The 22,057-nt window shown below is 45.2% G+C and overlaps 1 protein-coding gene across 1 annotated transcript in view; it reads left to right on the forward strand.

Moving 5' to 3' along the window:
* The window catches only part of Kcnk10 (potassium two pore domain channel subfamily K member 10), a 126,461-nt gene that overhangs the window by 38,967 nt on the left and 65,437 nt on the right, over positions 1-22,057 (forward strand). The window contains exon 2 of the mRNA XM_038338114.1: positions 14,893-15,227. Within this exon, the coding sequence (XP_038194042.1) occupies positions 14,893-15,227 (335 nt within the window). The remainder of the gene's footprint in view (positions 1-14,892; positions 15,228-22,057) is intronic.

Below are 22,057 nucleotides of genomic sequence, written 5' to 3' on the forward strand. Positions count from 1 at the left end.
GGGCATTGAGCCTTCATCTCAGTGACCTGGAAGAGGGCAATGGGGAAGGCACACCTCATTTGACACAAATAGTTTATTATTTAAAATATATAGATACAAGCCAAGTCCAGTTTAGGTGTACGCTGAGTACACTATTTAACACTTTCTGCAGAAAATCCTTTTGTAAATAGGTATCTTGCAGAGTGTCTATATCTGTATCAAGTCTACTTAGAGTGAGACTAACCTGGTGTCTTCATAACATTTATCATGACAGCAGGGAAACAGGACAGGACCAGCTGATGAAGGATCCTGCGGATTGAAAATGACAGCCATTCCCAAGGTGATGCCATTTCTCCTGAAGCCTTCAGCATCCCACCTGTAGAGGCAGGACAGAAAGAAAGCAGTTCTGAGAGGAGCACTTCCAGATGTTCTGGGATGCACTAGTTACTTTTCTCAATGCTGCAACGAAATAACTGATAGAGCTAAATAGTGGGTCTATCCTGGCTCACCGTTCAAGGGGAAGTTGGGACAGCCGGGGCTTGCAGTGGTTGCTTGAGTGGTTGAGTGGAAGCTGAGAGATGGGTGCCTGGTGTTTGGTTTCTTTCCCTTTTCGTCAGTTCAAGCCCCAGCCCTAGGATGGTACTGCCCACACTCAGTGTAGGGCCTCTTTGCTTTGTTAAACACTTTTATGAAAACACCCTCAAAGGCACAAAGGTGTGTTTCTATGGTGATTCTAAATCTGGTTAAGATGACAATGAAGGCTAGTTATCACATTGTAGAGGATTAATGGAAAGAAAGTCTATTGGTTGAAGAGAAACGTTGAACGTGAAATCTAAGCCAGATGCAGAAGAGATGGGGGTGCAGGGAGACATAACAGAGGAGAAAGCAGAGGCAAAATATAATCCGAGGCCAACTGGGAGAGAGTAGGAGGGAAAAGATGCTCAAGCTAATCTCAGTAGCTTGGGCAACTGTAATGAATACCATGGGCTTTGAAAGGACAGAAATTTATTTCTCATGGGTCTGAGAAGTCCAAAGTCAGGACAGACTCAGTGTCCTGTGAGGGCCTGTTCCAATGTCCCTAGATGGCTGCCTTCTTCCTGCATCTTCACATAGATGTTGTTGTCTGTCAGATCGGCTCTTCCCTGTACAGCATCTTTAGTTCTGTGTGTACTTTCTCTCTGGCTTGTACCTATAGCCTTCCTTTGTCTGCTAGGAACTCTTTCTTGATGCCTCTAGGAGTTTTCATCCCCAGAGGTTCTCCCATATACGAGTACTGACTGAGTAACAAGGTGAGAGCCCAGCTCCTAGGCTTCAAAGTTGAAATTCTGACTCTGGAGTTCCCCCCCCCCCCGCCCCCGCCCGGCTCAGGCAAAGACGGGAACTTCACTTGGAATTGTTCCCTTACTTACTTCTTGCTTTCCTGCTTCTCCCACTCTCTTCCTGGGTCTCTTCTAAGTCAATTAAGTTGCTCTAAATCACAAGCAGATCTGCTTTGAGGATCCATTACAAGCCCCTGGTGAAATGGGGTGGGGAATGATGGTAGTGGTGTGAACTAGAGGCCATGAGGGGCTTTGGTGTTGGGTAGCTTGTTGTTGGGTTAGTGGTGGGGAAAGGGGGTCTGGATGAAAAGATATGGGGAATCAGGAAGAGAATTCATGTCTACCATTAACGTCCACAAAGGAGATAAGGAATGGAGGGGCTGAAGGCCTGAGTCTTAGAGGAGCAGGGGTGGCCTTGCTCTTGTGGAGATTAATATAATTTACCCAAAAGTCACATGTGGAGTATGGGGGTCCTAGGAAAATGTGCAGGCAGATGCACCAAGAGACTGAAGAAATAGTCAAAGTTCTGAGCAGAGGCTTGGAGTGGGGGATGGGTCTTCTTCAGAATGGACTGAGATGGGACAATGGGAAGGTGGATCAGAGGAGAGGAGGAAGCTGAGAGCAAGAGAGATTGAAACTCCAGGGTCAGCTAGGTGTGGCGGAGCACACTTTAATCCCGGTACTCAGGAGGCAGAGGTGGGCAGGTCTCTGTGAGTTTGAGCACAGCCTGCTCAACACAGTGAACTCCAGGACAGGCAGGGCTGTGTAAAGAGACAAAACAAAACAACAACAATGACCCTCCCCCCAAACTCTAGACTCACAGACACCTGCTCTTTAGGTGCATTGCTCTTTGGGGGCTTTGCACTTTGAAGGATGCTTCTTGCAACCTCCTCATGAGTAGTGGCCTGGACATGGGGTGCGAGGGAGCATACCTGGTGCAGAGTAGACAGCCACCGAGTGAATGATAAATGGCAAATACACTGAATGTCCAGGCCATGATGAATACCAGTGTGCTTCTCTCATTTGTTGACAGTTCTTTAGCTACCCATATTGGCGTGATTGATCGAGACGTGAAGAACAGATTTCCTAGACAAGAGAACGAGTTACAGACTGAAGTTGTAGGGTTTTTCCTCCTAATAATAGGTTGAAAAACATTTTAGCAGGTGGAGGGGGGGTTTAGCTTGTTTCCCACTATGGATCTGTAAGGAAAGTCGGTGATAGCAGACAGCTATTTAAGGTCTACTTGAGTCTGAAGAAGATTTTACAGAGTGAGAGAGCAGCGTGCAGAGGGGAAAGAAGGCTGGAGGAACGAGGGGAGCCCAGTGCACATGGGCACTGGAAGCCTTGGAAAGTGCTGTGGGGTTTTGAGCAACAGCAAGGTAAGGTTCCTAGCGGGATTTCCTGGCTGTCGCCTGGAGACTAGATGGGGGGGACCCAGTAAAGAGAGGTAACAGTTTTTTATAAGACTCCTGGGAGAGGGAAACCTCTAACTTAAAGGAAAGGCCCTGCCAGTGGTATTCAAAATAGGATTTCAAGCACTCCATCCCAGGGGAAAGAAGATATTTTAGGCGATGCAACTGTGTGTATTATTTTTAATCCTAGAATATGGGGAATGATTTTTCCCTGTGAAAGTGTTCTCGTTAATTTAGATAGTGGAGGGAAAAACATGGGGGCATAAATCAAAACATATTACAGAAGTATTTTGGGTTAGACCACAAGAACCCCCAGTGGGGGCTGTTCATCTCTACAGTCTTGACCTTGGGGGTCAGGACAAAGGAGAGCACAATGGATAACTGGGTCCCCAACCCAGCAAATACAGGAGTTACTCTGGGTCCCAGGCTCTTTGTGCCTGAGTGGGTGGGAGAGGGTTTACTTTATTGGGGGGGGTAGTGATAAATTCAACCTATCCGCTTTCAAGGGTTCTAGCAAACCCACAAGTTCTAGAACAGGTATTCCATTGAAGAAGGGTTTCCGGTAATCAGGGAGGGGATATGGTGAAGACAGACATATGATTATCTATGACAGGAAAAATTCATCTGGCACAGATCCGCACTTGTGGGCTAGGCCTAATGGACGATGCTGTATGTGCCACAGGTAGAAGAGCCATCATCGCTCTGTCTGAGAAGCTACCTCTGAGTTGCCCTCCCCACTGTCTCTCTGTTCTCAGCCTCCTTTGTGCATTATGCTCATTCATTGTCCCTTAAATGCTGCTCCCTTGAGCTCATCTTTTACTCTCTTCTCACTTTACGGCTCCCCCTGGACTATTTCCTTCAGTCTTGCAGCTTCCCTACTACGTAGACACTCATCACACTCATACCCAGGGGTCCAGATGGATTCCCCACTGAGTTCCAGTTCCTTGGGCTTGGTGTCTTTGGGACAGCTCCTCTGGATGTGCTGTGGGACAGTAGACCCAAGTCTCCTGCATTTTCTTCCTTGCAGAACACTGTGCTCTGTGACTGCCCCCTCCAACACTTCTGCTTTTCCACTGATCATGGGGTTCTGTGGGTTTTATTTACTTAACAGCCCTTGTTTCTCTCCTCTCCCTTTGTCTTTTTTTGTGATTGCCTAAGTTAAGGGCATAATGTAACCCAGCAAACTTACCTTTTTTTTGAGCATGTGTAGTGTCTGCAGACATGTGAATAGGTGTGCATGCTTGGCAAAGAGATCAGAGGATGGCATTAAGCATCCTCCTCTATCACGCTATGCCTTGTTATTTTGAGAAAGGGTCTCCTGCTGAGTCAGGAGCTTGCGGTTTTTGTCCATGCTGGCATCTAGCAAGCCCCAGCATCCTCCTATCTCCATTGCCTTCATATCTGCTGTTACAGACACACAAAGGACCAAACACAGCTTTTATATGGGTGCTGGGACCTGAACTCTGGTCCTCATGTTTGTGCAGCAAGTGCTTTTAATAGCTGAGCCATCTTTCCAGCCCACTAACATCTACCATATTCTCTCCTTCACAACTCTTTCCAACTGTTGCTAGACACAGCTCACTTGCCCCACATAGGATTTTGTGGCTCTTCTTGTTTTGTTGGCCTTAATGGCTCCCCATGCTCACTATGCCTTAAACTCACTATGCCTCCTTCTGTTTCCAGCTTTGCCTTTAAATCCTGCCTCCTGGCCTACAGACCTGGTTATGTTTTAAGTATCCCTGACTGGCTCACAGTCTAGTGTGTTTGTACCTGTGGCTTGTTTCCCTTCCTTTCTCCCCTGCCTTGCTCTATGACAGACTTCTGATCCTCTTTCTATATTGGTGAACACCCTCTCTCTAAAGCATTTCCTTGCCCCGGTACCCTTACACCCCCACCCAACACAGCTATTGCACGCCTGCTGTATTATTTGCATGGATCCTACAGTCCTTTCCACTCTGGATGATGTAGAAGGCTCATGTTCATTGAGTAGCAACATGCCTTGCCTCCATGTGTGGACCCTTCTGAAGAGCATTCTCCTCCCTTGTCTTCCCGTGTTGAGGGAAGGGGTGTATTTGGAGCAGAGTCTGCAGAAGAACAAAATGGGGGAATTAATCTCTCTTTTTCCAGAGTGTTTGCTTTCTGCCTCCCATAATGCTTCTTATGAACTATGGAGCTATATTGTATTGTAAACTCATAGCAGGGGGTAGACTGGGTGACCATTTCTTGAGCCCTAAAAGCCTTATTCTCTGGGCTCCTTCTCACCCTGTTATTGCTGTTGCTTTGTGCTATGGCTTTGCTTTAATAGATGCAGAAGATCTTGGGAAGATCAGGAGAAACCATGTGCTTACTAGTCCTCCAAATGGAGTTGCTGGTCCATTAAGCCTCAAATGAGCCCATTTCCTTTATACTCATCCTATGTGGGGTGTGCAGTAATGGAGCGTGGCAAGAAGAGCCTCACAGTGTTGGGTGTCTTCAAATCCAAGTTTCTTAGTCAGAAGGGAGGCAGACCAGAGGGGAACTTTTCCTGTTTAGAATGAGAGAAGAATCCCTACGAGTGATTGGTGATACTATATAGATTCATTTTGATCAAAAAAGTCATTCTATATAGATGAATAAAACAGCGTTCTAGCACTCCATTGAGAGAACCGAGTGTTTGGAAGGCAGTGCGGTGTCTCCTTACTCCTTCCTAGAAACCAGGCACCCTATGGTCCTCAGATCATTTTGTCTTCTGAGAGCTTTAGCACTCAAGTCTGGATGTCTGCCCCTGAAAACATACAATAGCCAGAACTGCTTTTACATGCTGATTTACCAACATCAACTTCTCTTTGAAGCAGATATAGGAACTCAGTATTATAAGTGCTGGTATGGATGAATGGATAAATTCAGGAGTGGAACAAAATCTAGTCATGAACTCCCAACTTATAAGCACTCATAAATTCTACCTTGAGGCAGAGAGGTGGGTGTGTGACCTTCCTGGGGGGTGGCTGATCAAGGAGGACTTCCCAGTGGTGGTGACACATGTGAGCTGCTAGAAGTTTATCAAAAACGGAGTAAGAAGAAGGGAATGGGGAAACAAGGCCATAGTGGTATCACTAGGTGGCTTAGTGTGGACAGGTTTGCATTTATTTGGAGCAAAGGTTGTTCACGGGGTGTGGAAGTGGGTGATAGTGGACGTGGAGATAGGTAAGTGCCAAGTCCTGGATGGGAGTCTTGGAGCAAGTCATGGAGAGTCTGCTCTTTACCCCGGCCCTGTGCTACCTGTAGCAGATCTGCTTCCCTGGAGAGCTCCAGGGAGCTGTGGTGTTCAGGATGGAACTAAAGGAGAGGGGGCTAGAATCTGTGGCAGTGATTCAGGTGAGAGGAAAATGGGCATCTTGCTGAGGCGACTGGAGAGGGCAGGGATGAGGCAGGGGGCCAGCCTGCTCTTAGCCACTTCTTTCTCTTTCAGTTGGCTCCTTAGAGTCTTAGATCTTGGTCTGTTCTATCTTGAGTTTATTTTTCAAAGGTTTTTATTATTACATAGTAATTATACATAATAATGCGTTTCACTTCGCCATTTCCATACATATATTTCGACCATGTCAATTATCCTCCCCTTTGACCTTCTTTTCTGTGACTCAATAAGTTTCATCATGACATGGGCAGAAGGGGTTATTTCAGGAACTTGGACAACTTACCAGTGGCTGCAGCACTAAGTAGGATATCTTCCCCTCCCCCAGCAACTAATAACTGCTTTTAAATCCTCAGGATGGGTGGGAATGCTGGAGTTTTAAATCTTTTAAATTTCTGTTGTGTTGAGTTACTTATGGCTATTTTCATACCTGCTTATAATATACGTTGGGTCCTTCCATTGGATTCCACTGCTCTCCCCTCTCCCACCCTCTAGTCCCCGCTGTTCTTCTAGACAGTCTCACGTCTACCTGCCTGCTATCTATAGGTACACGATTTTATATATGCCTTTGTAAAATCCAGGGTCTACAAATGAGAGAAAACATGTAATATTTGTCTTTCTGAGGTTGACTTAATGAGCTTGATGTAATTATCTCCAGTTGCATCCATTTTTCTGCAGTGATGTAATTTCATTCTTTATGGCTGGAAACAACTCCATGTGTACATAGCCCATGTTTTCCTTAACTAGTTCTCTGTTGACGGACTGCTAGGTTGCTTCCATAGCCTAGCGGTTGTGAGTGGAGCTGTAAGAAGCTACTGAAGCTTTGGGAAGGATGGGGTAGAGAGAACAGCGCTTAACTCCAAGTCATAGCCCCCCCTTCCAGTGTCCCTTTGTGGGCTTGCTGATTGTATATACAGAGTGGACTGCATTGCCTTTCTCAAAAGGACTAGCTCCATTGCCTTTACAGTAAGGAACCTTCACACACAGGAGACACATGGAAACACGACAAGCAATGTTCGGCTGCTGGGGTATCTGGACTCCTTGGCTGGCACACTCCCTTCTAATGGCTGGCTTCTGGCTGCTGACTGCCTTAATAGTTATGGACAGGTGTGGTTGGAGTGCTGGGGGTGGATTTGTTTTCTTTCACCAATCCTACCCTCCTCTAAACACCCTGGGTCTGGGGGAAGCCCTTTAGGGAGTCTGGGTGAGCTTTAGGCTGGGGTTTGTAGGATACTTGGTGGGGGCTGATGTGCAAATGTCTTGAGAAGGATTTCAGGCTTTGGTGGTGGAAAGAAGGAGATGAGAGAGGGAGGTAGGGGGACTGGATTGCCATTTCTGGTGAGTCCACCAGCAGTCACAATTGCACTCCACCTGGATTACCAGGCAAACCCACTTTGCTGGGTGAGGCTGGAGGCTCTGAGGGAGCTGTTTCAGGTTCTCCATAGATCTTTAGACCTTCGGATGCTGTTATCTTCCAACACTGTGACAGTGGAGGCCCTCAAGGCTAGGCATCTGGAGACAGAGTCGAGCCTGCCCCTGTTACCAAAAAGGTCACTCAAGATAGTCTCTCTGGGCTTCAGTTTCCTTACCCGTGAAAGGAAAATAGGTTAGAGTCACTGTTCTCCATGAAAAGCCTTGTGTCCGTAAGTGAGATCCATGTGTGCACAGGTGGGCGCCAAATTCTACTGCTCACTCTGAAGGCAAGGGATGTGTCTTACTTGTTTACGTATTCCCAGTACCAAGCATGGTACAAGGCAAGCTCAAATGTTTGTTGATTGGTTTTAAGGATAAACAATACAGTAAAGTTTACAGGACGCGGGTAATATATATAGTAATATAAAATTACTAGAAAGTTACTCAGCCGTCCAAAGTCTGACTTCCACCTGTGCTCCTGTTTCCAGTCCCCTCCCCCGCACAGGTAATGACGACACGTTGTGAATATTCATGAGAAAATATTTAAAAATGAACGGAAAGGGAGTTGTCTCCCAACACTGTCTTTATTCTTTGAGAATTTCATACATGTATGCATATATTTTGACCACATCCACCTCCCTCCCAATGTTTCCTTTCTCATCAGTTCTCTGTGGCCCTTTTACTGCTGAATACTTTTCTTTGGGAGCTGTGAAGTGTGATAAGCCATTGCATTATAGGACCTATTCGTTATTGATGCACTCCAACACCTATCACTGCTAGGAAGTAGAAAGAGAATCCCCCACAGACCAGAAAACGTTTTTTATGCCTGTCTGAAACAAATTCCTTTCTGAGTTTTGAACAGAAAGGCCTGGCTTCTTAATTGTTCCTTTCCTACGCTCCACTGCTGAGGTAACTCCCAAGTCAGACTGTTCTAGCTGCAGTCCGGGCTGGGCCATCCCGGCCACTTGACCTTGGTTTAGTCATCCAGCCTGTCCGGATCTCAACGTCTTTATCTTTGTGGCGGAGCTGTGATGGCCCTAAGCTGCACTTTCAGGCCTCCCATTGGAGGGCGTGTAATCGACCAAGAGCTGCTGGAAGCTTCTGTGAAATATTGCCGGAGCTGTACAGAAGGTGTGCTTCCTGTGAGCTCCTCTCAGCCTGGATGAAACTTGCAAGACCCAGAGCTTCCTGGATGGCTGACTTTGGCTCAAGAACTCTTTGACAGATTTTCCAGATCTTTCTTAGACTGCAGATGGCCTAGAATGCTTATAACCATTCCCCCCTTCTTTACTCAAGGGTAAACTAACAGTGTCTGCTGGCTACTCTAGATAACCTGACACTCCCTCATTTCTTTTCATGTATGCTTTTCTCATGAGCACATTTAGCTCCCTTTTGGCATTGCTTCTGGGAGGATCTGGACACACATCATGTGTTAAATGCTAGTGTGAAATTTTCAATGCAATGTGTTAACAGTGTTTATTAGAGTGGCAAGCATTGGCTGGGGCTCTCACCACCAGCACCACCAGCACCACCAGCACCACCAGCACCACCAGCACCACCACCATCACCACCACTGCCGGCACCACCAGCACCACCACCACCACCACCACCACCACCATGACCCTATTCAAGTTCGTTTCTTTGTAAAAGAAGACAGAGACGATCATGACTCATCTCAGGTCACTAGGCAACTTCCTGCGACAGTGAGAGCTACTCTAGCTTTTGAGAATAAACAGAGTAATGAAAATACCCTCTGAAAATTTATTTGACCTCAAGGGGAAGCAGACTCCAAATCCATTTCTAGCTGCTGAAACGTGCAGTCATATTTGCTAAAGCAGCCGACTCCATTTTTAGTCAAATGCACAAAAGGTTTTGTAATGTTCTGAAGTCCCCGCCAGGAATCCTGACATCTGCAGATATACTCCAGTCTGCAAACCGGGGCAGCTCATTTGCTGGTCTTGAGAGCCCTATAATGTTAAAAAGAAGTGATGTGATTATTTACATTTCGCAGACAAGCAAACAGGGAAGCTAAGTGACAGTTTCAAGGTCACCCAGTTGATGGTTTGGGGATAAAACTGTTTTTCTGCTCCGATGCTTTGCACACTGAGCCATTTTTCAGATTTGATTCCGACTCTATTCCTGGGGACAGTCCTTAGCAAACTGGTACAAAGAACTGGCTTAAAGCCTGAAAGACCATTCTCAAGTCTAGTTCCACCTAGCATTGGGAGTGCTGGGATTTCTAGAACCATCTGTTCTGTACTGGCTGGAAAAAGATCTACCTACAATAGTTTTGGATGAGTTTGTAAGCAAGCAAATGTAGAAGAATCAATGTGGAGTAGCAGATAAAGAGAAATAGCAATTAGATAGGAAAACATCACCAAATCGGGTGCTCACACTTCGAGTAGAGATGATGGGCATAGCCTGATTCAGAAAACAAAAAGGTAACATCATCAAACTGGGGCTGGGGCTACAAACATTCAGCAGAAATTGGCTTGGGGAAGCCCATGGGAGGCAGCCAGCTGGGGGTTCCCAGCGAGAGTCCTGCGCAGAACAGTGTGCCCCTTCTTATGAGGCTTCTGAGTTAATGAACAAAGAGTAGCAGAGAGACATCACCAAGACACTGAAATCAGCAGAAAGCACTGGGAAGCCAAGGCAGTCAGCTGGAGTCCTGAAGGCAGAGTTCCGGGTAGAGCAGCCCCTGCATCCTTTCCCTGGATGAGCTTCTGGCCTCCTGTTCCCACTGCCTGCATGTTTATCCTATAGCATGAACAATAGCGGCCTCATAGTCTGCCTTCTTGTTGTCTACAGTATTGTTAATGCCCTTAGATGCTTGCTGTTTTCCTTCTTCCTTGGTCAGAGAGCTTTCTGAAGGATAAAAGGGAAGGGTTCCTTGCTTCCAGCATCTGCTCTTTTCTCCTTTTTATTAGTTTCATGAGAATTTCATACATAATGAATTTTGATCATATTCATCCCCTCCCCAAATTCCTGCAAGATCTGCTTCTTAACTTTCCATCCAACTCTTACGTCCTTTTTTTTTTTTAAAAAAAAAAGTCTATCTAGTTCTGTTACTGCTGCCTGTATCCTCTTGTGTGTGTGTCTCTTCTCTCACAACAATCCCTGAGACTTGGGAAGAGGGCTTGTGATGTAGTCATCCCATTTAGGGCAGAGAATTCTGCTCTCATTCATTCTCTCACCTCGATATGCTGTGTATCCCTGTGCTAATGGGATCTACTGCAAAAAGAAGTTTCTCTGATGGGGGTTGAGAGATGCAGCACTCTGGAACAATTAGTCTTTAAGAGTCAGTTTAATATGATGTCTATGTAGTAGATTAAGAGTGGAGGCTCTTCCTTAGGGTCTATGGCCTGTGTAGACAAAGGCTCCTGATGTTTTCAACATTAAGGCTTTAGATAGCACATGAAAATTTACCTTTATACTGTGCAATATATTTGGCCTTTAAAATGTTTATGTGATGTTATAGTCTTTTGGAAGTTTATTTTGTAATATACAAAGTAGATTGATTTAATACATGTGGGGCCAAATGCACGCAAAAGCTAGTTAACCATAAGCTTTTATTTTTCTCATAGTCATGTCTTTTTCTTGTCCGGTTAGCTTGTCTATCTCATGTCCAACTTCAAGATTATTCATTTACTCAAAGGTTTAACATTTTAAGACAAGTTCTCCTGAGTAAATTGGGAGCATGGGGACCTTGGGAGAGGGTTGAAGGGGAGGGAAGAGGCAGGGATGGGGGCAGAGAAAAACGTAGAGCTCAATAAAAATCAATAAAAAGTTTAACATTTTAATATTTAATTTACACACTTGTTTTAATCATAACATATCCAGTTCTTTGGAGTATGGTGCCATGACTACTTTTGGTGGCTTCAGAGCTTTATAAGGACATCAGTGGAAGGACTACAGGGCTCCTCTCTAGGGGACACTAAGAAGAGGTGGAACATATGGTATTTAGGATCAGGGATGTCAGATGATCCAGTTGCCCTTGGTGGGAAGTGATCATGGTGGCCAAGGATTGGCATCCCTTAGTCAGCCTTGTTTGAAATTTTAGAACTCAGAACCTGGCTAATATCTATCCACAAGTGAACAGAAGCCAAGGGCACAAAGCAAATTAAAAGATCCAGTGTAAGGCCTGATGTCTCAGCAATGACTGACAACAGCAATAGGAAACAAACACCCTTTCTTTGGCGCTATACCAAGAACCGAAGATGCACTTTCCCCTGAGTCACGGCACACACTTCTCATCCCAGCATTCAAGAGACAGAGACAGAATTTCAAGATTAAGTATAACCTGTGCTACATAGTAAAACCACAGCTGTGTAAATAAGAAAGACAAGGGAAGAGTGATGATCTCTGACTCCAAAAGCATAGACTCGTGGGAAGACAGGCTGTGGAGACAGGATGGTGACTCTGCACAGAAGAGACCAGAAAGATTTCACAGAGGAAGAAGCAACCTTGGGCTGAGAACCATGCGGGTATGAGTTTGCAGATTCGGGGCTGCTGTGCGGTGGTTAGAACAGGGTGCTGCTGTGTGCAAGGGCCAGCTTTTCTCTACTGGTGCCTCATCATTAATTTTAGTTTGACAATGCTTATTCTGCACTGTGCGTGTGATTGCACTGTGCCAACTCTCCTTCGTTCCCTCTCTAACGCCTTATCCGGTCATCATTGATTGGCTGCCTACTGTGCGTCAGTCACCATGCTGATTCCTGGGGACACAGAAGAGAGGGGGCTGATACGATGCCTGACTATAGATCTGTTAGTCTAACAAGGAATCTGGGAGGTGAGCCTGTTATGTTAGAAGCCTGGGGCAGTCGGTGCTGGGCCAGGGAGACTAATCTAGCAGAGTATGTTTATTTCTTTGGACCACAAACATAGCAGCCTCAACCAGCAATTTATAATTAGCTGGTTTCTTTTGGAGGCTGTAGGGGAGAACCATTTTCTAGTGGGACCGTATCTCTTGGCTCACAGCTGCATGACTCACTCCAACCTATGCCTTTGCCTTTATTCTCCACCTGCATTGCTGTCCCGTGGTCCTGTGACCACACCCACAGTCTAGGATAATCTCCTCACTTCAGCATCTTTGCTCACATCTTGTGATATAAGGTAGTGTTTTCACAGGTGCTGGGGTTAAGATGTGGGTATTTTTTTTCTGCCAACCTTGGGGTGAATGGGAAGAGGTGCGTCAAGAAGTAAGGTTTCAGTTGGGTAGAAGCGGGGATAGGGAAGTGACTTACGAACCTACTAGGTTGTTCTAGACAAGACTTGCCGATAGCCTGCATGAGGCTGTAGTCATGGATGGAGAGGCAGAAGTGCTGGAGCAAACTGTCCTAGACCAAAAAGACTATCCAGAGGGTCTACGAGGGCAAGTGGGAGCCCAAGTTCAATGCCTTTAGAGGAGGGCCAAAGAAAAGAATGCCTGTCTGGATGATTCTGATTTCTAGGCAGTGTGGAGACCACAGAGAATATTGTTTTCACATTAAGTCCAAGAAGAATTTAATATCGAGTAACTGTTGAACAGAGTAATATCTAGTAAAAGGTGCATGATCATCATGGTTTCAAAGACAAAAACGGATTTCTAGGGCCCAAGGAAGCAGATATTTATAGAAATAGATTTTTCTAAGCAACCACGCCTCTAGCCAGGTGTGATCCTGATCAGGTCAGGCCTATTTTCAACGTAGAGTGACATGACAGAATCACCGTGACAACACCAGTCTGGGTGTGGTGCAGACTGGCCCCACTGGGGCGGTATTATTTGTCACGTGTATGCGCTAATACCTTATTTTCACAACAGCCCGGGTGCTGCCCAAGCAGAGGCCATAATGAGAGTCAGGACAATGAAAACTAGAATGTATCTACGTGCCGTGACTGCTCATTGACGCACAAGACAGAACTCTGTAGCGTGTGCCATTACCTCTAACCTCCTGCACGGGCAGAGAAACTGCCAGCTTAATGTATTTATTTCTACGGTAATGAAATTGCCTTTATAGAGACCTGGGGACCTTAACAAATTCTGTGTTCCGAGCACCAGGGGAAATTTCATTTCCAGTGGCATCTTATTGGATGACAACTAGAGAAAAAAATTCCATTGCTAATAGCTCAGGAGTGGTTACACCAAAGTCATTGCATTTTCTATTAAGCAATGCACTCGGGATCTATTTTATTCTTCTTATTTTTTTTTCAGGCAAGAGGGCTAATTGACATAAACCATCACTCTTGCTTCCTTCCCCAATTATAGCCACCTATCTTGGCAAGTCCCCAAACTCTCTACTGTGCCTGACCTTTGATCCTTCTTCCTTAGCTTGGGATCAGCATCTTCCCTTCTTAGTGAGAAGAGAGGCTTTTAATTATGCACTCTCCTACCTCTCTGTGTTTGTGTGTATCTTTTGTTTTGCTTGGGGGGCATATGTATGTATGATTATATGTTTGTATGTGGATTTGTTTGCATGCATGCGCGCGCGCGTGTGTGTGTGTGTGTGTGTGTGTGTGTGTGTAGGTCAGAGTCAGGTGTTTCCTATTGTTATGTTATTGCTTGGAATCAGAGTCTCTCAATGAATCAGAAACTCAATGGTTGGATAGACTGGTTGACTAACCCAAACCAGGCATTTGCCTGTCTCCAACCCCAGTGCTAGGGTCACAGGGATGGGCTTCTTCACCTGGCTTTTTTTTTGAGACAGGATTTTGTTGTAGCTTTGGAGCTTGTCCTGGAACTAGCTCATTGTAGACCAGGCTGGCCTTGAATTCACAGAGATCTGCCTGCTTCAGCCCCTCCCGAGTGCTGGGATTAAAGGCGTGCGCCACCACCGCCCGGCTTGTACCTGGCTTTTTATGGGTGCCAGGGATTCAAACTCTGGACTTCATGCCTGCAAGTACCATTTTCCCAGTGTTCAAGGCCTGTTAAAGTCACTAGATGTCCATTTCTTCTCTGTTTTTGTACTTGAACAGAATAACCGTGTATCTCTCTTCTGTTTACTTTTCTTCAGTCTGAATAATAGGTTTGTTTTTCAAGTATGATTATTTGTACATACTTGAACATGGGAGCCGAGAGAGGCGTTGAGGTATAAATAAATATAGATAACTTTCCAGTTTGGGTCCTTGTAGGACAATCTAAGTGTTTCTAACTCACTACTAGTCTTTTCCTTTAGAATCAGGACTCCTGATGCTCACTTTCTAGAACTCATTAAAAAACTAACAGCCAAAACCAGGTACTTAACAACAGATCAAATTCTCCACCTGCAGCCCTGGTAAACCAGTTTTTCATCCTAACATTTGGAAAGGCGGCTGAAGGAAGACATATGTTCTTTGTTTCTGATGAGTTTAGTGTATTCTACTGATGAACAAATTCTCTCCTCTTCTCTACCTGCTTCCTCAGTGGCCGTGCCTGCAGCAGCTCCACCAGTGTGCCAGCCCAAGAGTGCCACTAACGGACACCATCCGGTTCCCCGCCTCTCCATTTCCTCCCGAGCCACGGTGGTAGCCAGGATGGAAGGAGCCTCCCAGGGAGGCCTGCAAACAGTTATGAAGTGGAAAACAGTGGTTGCCATCTTTGTGGTGGTGGTGGTCTACCTCGTCACAGGTGGCCTTGTCTTCCGGGCATTGGAGCAACCCTTTGAGAGCAGTCAGAAGAACACCATCGCCTTGGAGAAGGCAGAATTCTTGAGAGATCACATCTGTGTGAGCCCGCAGGAGCTGGAGACATTGATCCAGGTGAGCTGGGAGTGTATGTCTAACATCCAGCAGCCTTTGGCAATGGATGGTGGCCAGATATAGCCTTTGTCGGTCAGGGAAATCTTCTCTGCGGAAGTCACATGTGTTATACTTCAAAGAAGCCAGCAAATGAGGGACTTGCCAGTGTAGGTGTAGAGGGACCATGACATGAGATTAGGCTGTGTTATGTATCATACATTTTCAGATATGGTGACCAGAGGTGGCAGCGGGCAAAAGGATTTTAGATTTTTCAAATACAAGTCCACTAATACATGTTGATTTACTCTGATTTTGTCATTCTTCAGGAATCATATACCTTATTTTTGAGACATTGTCTCTCACTAGACTTGCACTAGTCAAATAGGCGAGTCTGGCTGCCTGGTCAGCCCCAGGGATCTTCCTTACTGCCCCCCAGTGCTGAGATCATAAGTGTATACCACCATGCCTGGTTTTTTTTTGTTATTTTTTTCATGGATTATGGGGTTGGAGCTCATTTTAATGATCAAGCTAATATCACCACCCCTTAAGATCAACTCTTATATTCTACATATGAGCGAGATTGTGTCATGGTTTGTTTACCTCTATGATTCCTCTGTTACATGAGCTGTGTATACACCGAAGATGATGTTGTAATAATTGGCATAGTGCTATAGACATCTGTTAGGAAGTGGGCACTTTACATATATTATTTTATACCATCTTTACAACAATGATTGCTGTGGTTTGGATATAATGTATTTCAAAAGGCTTAAACACTGAAGGCTTGGTTGACAACTGATGAACTTTTAAGAGCGACTGTATCATGAGGACCAAATCTCATCAGTGGATGAATCCATTGGTGAATTCATACCTTGATGGCATTACTAGGCAAAACTAGGAGGTGGTGTCTGATGGAAATAGGAGGTTGGTTGGGACCTGCTTATCTCAGGGCAGATCTTGTCCTGGCAGACTCTTGTTGCCCTGTCTTCCAGTTCCCTAGCAACCATAAGATGAGTAGCTTTTGCTCCGCTACATGCTTCTTTTCATGCTGTTCTGCCTCAACACACGCCCTTAATAATGGAGCCAAGCAAACATGGTTAACACTTCCCAAACAGTGACCAAAACAACTCTTTTTTCTTTTAAGTTGACCTCCTCAGATACTTTTCGTGGTGTTGAAACTAACACAGTGTTCGAGGACGGCATTATTGACCTTATTATTGGCATTATTAGAAGGAACACATTCTAAAGGACTGAGTAACTTCCTAAGCACCGAGTGTCAGCTATCTGGGATTCAGAGTAAGGGGTAGTATCCTGCGTCATTCACTGAACCCACAAATCTTGTTCTATGATGAACTTGATTCTCTCTCTCAAATACGTGCCTGCATTCAACCTTTCCATTACTTACGAAGTACTGGAGTGCCTTGCATTTAGCAGAAAGAACTTTCTGTTTCTTCCCTCCATACTCATTGAGTATCAGCCTTAGACCTGGAATATTTTCTAGTCTGTCTGCTATGACATAGGGCTTATTATCATGCCTATCTATAGTATTTATCACAATACACATTAAATAGTTTTAGTTACTACAAATGTTGCCAAAAAAGAATCAGGTCATTGTGTTTGCCCTTCAAATCTTGATACTTCATGTGTATGCAACCATCCACACCTGTGGATTAGTGCAACAACTGCACACTTCATCCCTGCCCAGCACTGGATGTAGAGCTTCTAAGAAGCATAATATTTAAAAGTGATTTTTCCTTCATAACTAAAAGGTTTTTCTGTGAGTTGTGATCTCTTGGAGAAATCTCACTGCTGTTGGAAAGGAGTGACCAGTGGATAGAAATTTATATTTCAGTGCAGATTACTTGAAAATGTGATAAATCAAAGCTCGAAGGCATAGTTTACATTACTGAGAACAAATACAGAGTATTTGAACAGCAAAATTCTGACAAAATGCCCAGATCCTTTGGAATAACCAAAGTTGGGATGGATTTTCTGATAAATTGAATCATTTTGATACTGTGGCACGTCTGAGAGACTGATAGTTCACTGTCCCCGAGAGTCAGAAAATGATAGTTATTATGAAGGAGATGGCCTCATTCATTACTTCTTCGGTTCGTGTATCAGTCTATGTATTCATTCTTGAAATTGCTACGGAGCTCCTCTGGGAGCAAGTTATGAAATGGGTGCTGGAGTTAGATAGGACGAGACCAAGACACAGCTTGAGGAAGTTGCTAGCCTCCCTGAACTCAAATTTTTATTATCAAAAAAAAAAAAATGTAAACTCTTCTGCCCTTTGGATGCTGGGAGTCTAAAAGTAGTAATTCACTAGGAAGGGTTTACACTGTGGCATGATGAACACTCCAAAGAGGCTGGTGATGGATGCATTCATTTGGCTTGGAGCTGCAAACAGTAGTTCTTCTATGGGGCCAGTATTGGAATTGATAGACTGAACCCACAGTCTTGCAGATGGTAGACAAGTGTTCTAGCACTGAGCTGTAACCCAAGGCTCAAAGTGGTATTTCCCAAGGGAGGTATGGAAGTATGGAATTTGCCTCCGTGGTAGCATTTGACTGTATGTAGAGATATTTTCGGTTGTCATACAGCAGAGATACTATAGATATCTTGTGGGTAGAAACCAGGGAGACCACTAAATAGCTTACAAAATACAGCATAAGGAGTAGTCTAGTCTAACACAAATTAGTTGGAAAGATCTGAAGGAAGAAGCATGCAACCAATAATCTGAATTCTCTGAATCGGAACTATTTGAAAGTGTTAGGCCCCCAAAAGCCAGGAAATCAGAAGTCTAGGGATGCTCTATGGATATTTACATCCTTTCATCCCCACAGCTATCTATTCCATAAAGATTGTCTTTGGTGCCTCTCTACAGATGAGGAAACAGATATCAGGAGGTGAAGTTACATGCTCTGAGTTACCTGGGTGGTAAGTGAACGATGCAGAATTTATTGGTAGGCACGCTGATCGCCCATCTCATACCCTCCACCAGCGAGAGGGGTTCATTTATGTAGATCATAGTTGAAGGGCATCTCAGTGACTTGAGAGAAAGCTACCATGGTCAGCACAGCTTGAACTGGAATGGGTGGGTGGAGGCAGGCAGAGATGAATCCGTGGGAAATAGTTGGGTGGGATTGGGAAGGCCCCTCCCATGCCTTTCAGAGGAGTTTGGAATTTATACTGTAGGAAGCGGAGACATGATAGAAATTTCATGCTAGAAAAGTAAGTCTTTTACCGAAGAGGAGGATGGATTGGAGAACAGAGAAGTTGGAAGGCCAGTGGGGAGAATATTGCAGCATCGTGTAATGTAAAGGAGGGCAAAGAGTACGGGTGCTAGCGTTGGATGGATTTGCCCTTTTACCCACTGAACCTAAGCTCCTCCTTATTGTAAAAGGAATAGTCATTGGTCCTCTCCCAGATTCCAGAGAATACGGACGCGATCAGGGCTTGGTTAGAGAATGGTCATATCACTGGCGTTCAGGAACTGCTGTCTCTTTCCCCGACCAACTCTCTGCCTTGCCTCTCCAATGTGGCTTGCAAGGAATGTAATGGAATGAGCAAAGGCGACCATGCTCATGCATTTCTTTGGCTGTGGAGTAAGGCACCTCCAACGTGCTTTTGAACTGAGTTTCCATGGATTTGATGTGAAAGTCATTTGTTCTGAGAATTTCTTTATCCCCGACACTCTCCCTTGTCACAATCGCTTATCTCCCCGTTCCCAGTGCAATTGCATCAGACACGTTGCACTGACCAGCCCTGGTGAAAGCCATAAAGCATTCATCTTCTGCAGTCCACAAAGCGTAAACTCATGGGGAGGCTGCAGTGACTGACATGGGGGAAGGAAGGATGCTTCAGCAGTATGGACGATGATTTGCTGCAGTTGTTTATCAGGATCTGAGTTCTTGGGTGCTTTATGTCCTTAGTGGAACTCATGTGGTCACTTGGCAGATGTTTCTTCTGATAGATACACACTCAGAAGGGGAGGCGTTTTAAAGGAGAATGTTTCTAGCTACATAAGGTTCTCCACCAGGGAGAACATTCTCCCCTCTCCCATTCTAAGTGCCTGAATGTAACAAGGATTTATTTTGCCCTTATTAGAAAACATTTCTTGGGTATAGGTTGGTTCTATCCCAGCAAAATAAGTGTAAAGGGGCTGCCTCAGTGCCAGAACACTGACTTTCTTGACACCCCACTGCTGCCTAAGATAGATAGACCTTAACACTGGCATCTTCTGTTTGTGGCTGCCTTTCCGTACTGAGAATCCCGTAATGTCCATTTGCCTAACAGAGGCCTGGTCCAGACTGTGGTGGGGTATGGGACACTGCTCACCCTACTTTTCCTTTCCCTCCATGGCTGGTCCAGTGACTCTGTTGGCAAATGGGAACTTTCTTATTGGATCTTACCTTATGATTTTTCTTTTTCAATTTTAGGTGGTTTGTGTTTGTGTGTGTGTATGCATGTGTATATTTGTGTATGTGTATGCGTGTATATGCATTTATGTATGTACATGAGTGTGTGTATGCATGTGTGTATGTGTGTATGTATATGAGTGTATGTATGCATGTGTGTAATTGTGTGTGTTTGTGTTATATGCATGTATATATTTGTGTGTGTGTATGTGTGTGTGTGGTGTGTGTGTTTATACTTGAGGGGAACAGAAGAATGTTTTAGATCCTCTGGACCTGGAGTTACATGAGGTTGTGAGTCTGTGTTTACTGGGTACCGAGCCTGGGTCCTCTGGAAGGCCAGCAGGTATTATCACCCACTGAGCCACATATCAACCCACTCATGATCTTGCATGTATTTTTAATATTTCCAAGTGGAGTCTCAGGTGCTTTACTCAGAACCTAGACCATGAGCAATGTTTGATGAGTACCACTTGGCACTTTCCTTGAATATTAGTGGTATGGTTGAGTGCTAGGGTGTTTCTGTATTACTGGCTGCATGTGGCTCTTTCTATGCCCATGTAGGTAGCCATTCTCACTGTCCTATTTTATAAAGGGCAAAGTTCTTGCGCCTCTGTAGTGGTAGGATAAGAACAGGCAGGACTTGAATCTTGCCTTCTTAAACTTCAGAGTCAGGCTCTTTTAATTAGGTCCCCACTATGGGCCTGTAGAATATGTACAAGATCAAGAGAAACACTTCCCCATTAAGGGGAAATTCACTCTAATGGCTCGACGGGGGAGCTTCTATGTGAGTCTAGGTGCCTGGCTTTGGGCATGTGCCACTGTCTCCTCCCTCCCTCATGGACTTGTAATCTTCTGACCACAATGTCTATGACAAGATCCTGGGGATGGACAGTTGATCTCTGAATAATTATCTTCTTGACCTTGGTCCCACCATGCTTTAGTCAGAGGATTGAATTTAAGACGTGGCAGCTGCCTGAGGGAACTGGGTGGGAGCATTTTGATCACAGTGGCCACAGCTGTTATTGTAAGGATGCGAGGAGGATGAGAGATGACAAAGCTGTCCCTTTAGAATCAAAGGTGGGGTGATTGCACGGTCAGTCCTCATGATTTTCTAAGGCTACAGGTTACATTTACTGATTCATTCATTTGGTGACTGTGTTGCCGGTCACTGTGTTCTGGACATGATTCCAGATCCTGGGGGTAGTATGGCGGCTCAGAGACCCATGGCATCTTTGGGCTTTGGGGTTTATAACTAAGATGACCTACTGGGCCAGTTCTGTACGTCTGGAGCAATTATTTGTTATTCACCTGGCTTTAAACATGTTATATTTGTAGATAAAGGGAGAGGCAAGCCTTATGAATATTAATTATCTTATACATATTTGCAAGTAAAATCGGGGTGAAAAGGGAAACTAAGATCCTGGGGCACCCCTTGCCTCTCTCTCCCCCAAGTACAGAGACTATAGACATGTGCTACCTTACCTGGCCAGAAAATCCTCTTCTTAAAATCTTATATTTTTGTTGTACTGGATGTTCTACCTAAGGCCTCAAAACAGACGAGGCAGGATGAGTCCTCCGTTCCAGAAAATTCTTTGGTTGCTAGGAACTGCAAGTCCTTCATTTCTGGTTTGGTTGCCAGTAGTGCGTCTCCCAAAGATCTTTCTGTCTTGCTTGTGCTGCAACCCCCTGAGTTTCCACATGTTTAGGAATGAAACCGTTTTAAGGTAAGCGTGGTGTCTTAGTCGATGTTCTACTGCTGCGAGAAGACACCATGGCCACGGCAACTCTTATAAAGGAAATTGTTTCGTTGGGGCTGGCTTATAGTTCAGAAATTTAGTCTATTAGCACCATGGTGGCCATTATGGCAGTTGGTTGGCAGACATGGTGCTGGAGAGGTATCTGAGAGCTCGGCATCCAGATTGGCAGGCAGCAGGCAGAGTGAGTCACTGAGTTTGACTTGGGCTTTTGAAACCTCAAAGGCCACCCCAGTGACACACTTCCTCCAATAAGGCCACACCTCCTAATAGTGCCACTCCCTATGAGCCTATAGAGACCATTTTCTTTCAAACCACCACGCATGGCTTCTGAGATATGCATGCACCAGGCTGTGATTTCAGAGTCCCAAACCAGGTCATCTCTGCGTTTTCCTTAACCTAGGCTGCTCCTCATCCAGCCAGCCCAGACAGGTGACCTCTGACAGTGACAGCTGGGTTCTTAGTGCCCAGGGACATGGCTCTGAGGGATGACATAATTCCCCCTGGCTGGTGACTAGCAGTCAGAGGGGCTGCCCTTTCGTCAGCAAATCAGTCACATAGAAAATTGTTCAGTGTGTGCAGGATCAGGCCTGCAGCCCCTGGCCTGCCTGTGCAGGCCTCCACTTCATTATTGTTATTGCTCCCCCTCCCCCGCCACCTCCTGGGGTTGTTGGTT

Source organism: Arvicola amphibius, chromosome 7 (genome assembly GCF_903992535.2).
Source record: "Arvicola amphibius chromosome 7, mArvAmp1.2, whole genome shotgun sequence".
Classification (NCBI taxonomy): Eukaryota; Metazoa; Chordata; class Mammalia; order Rodentia; family Cricetidae; genus Arvicola; species Arvicola amphibius.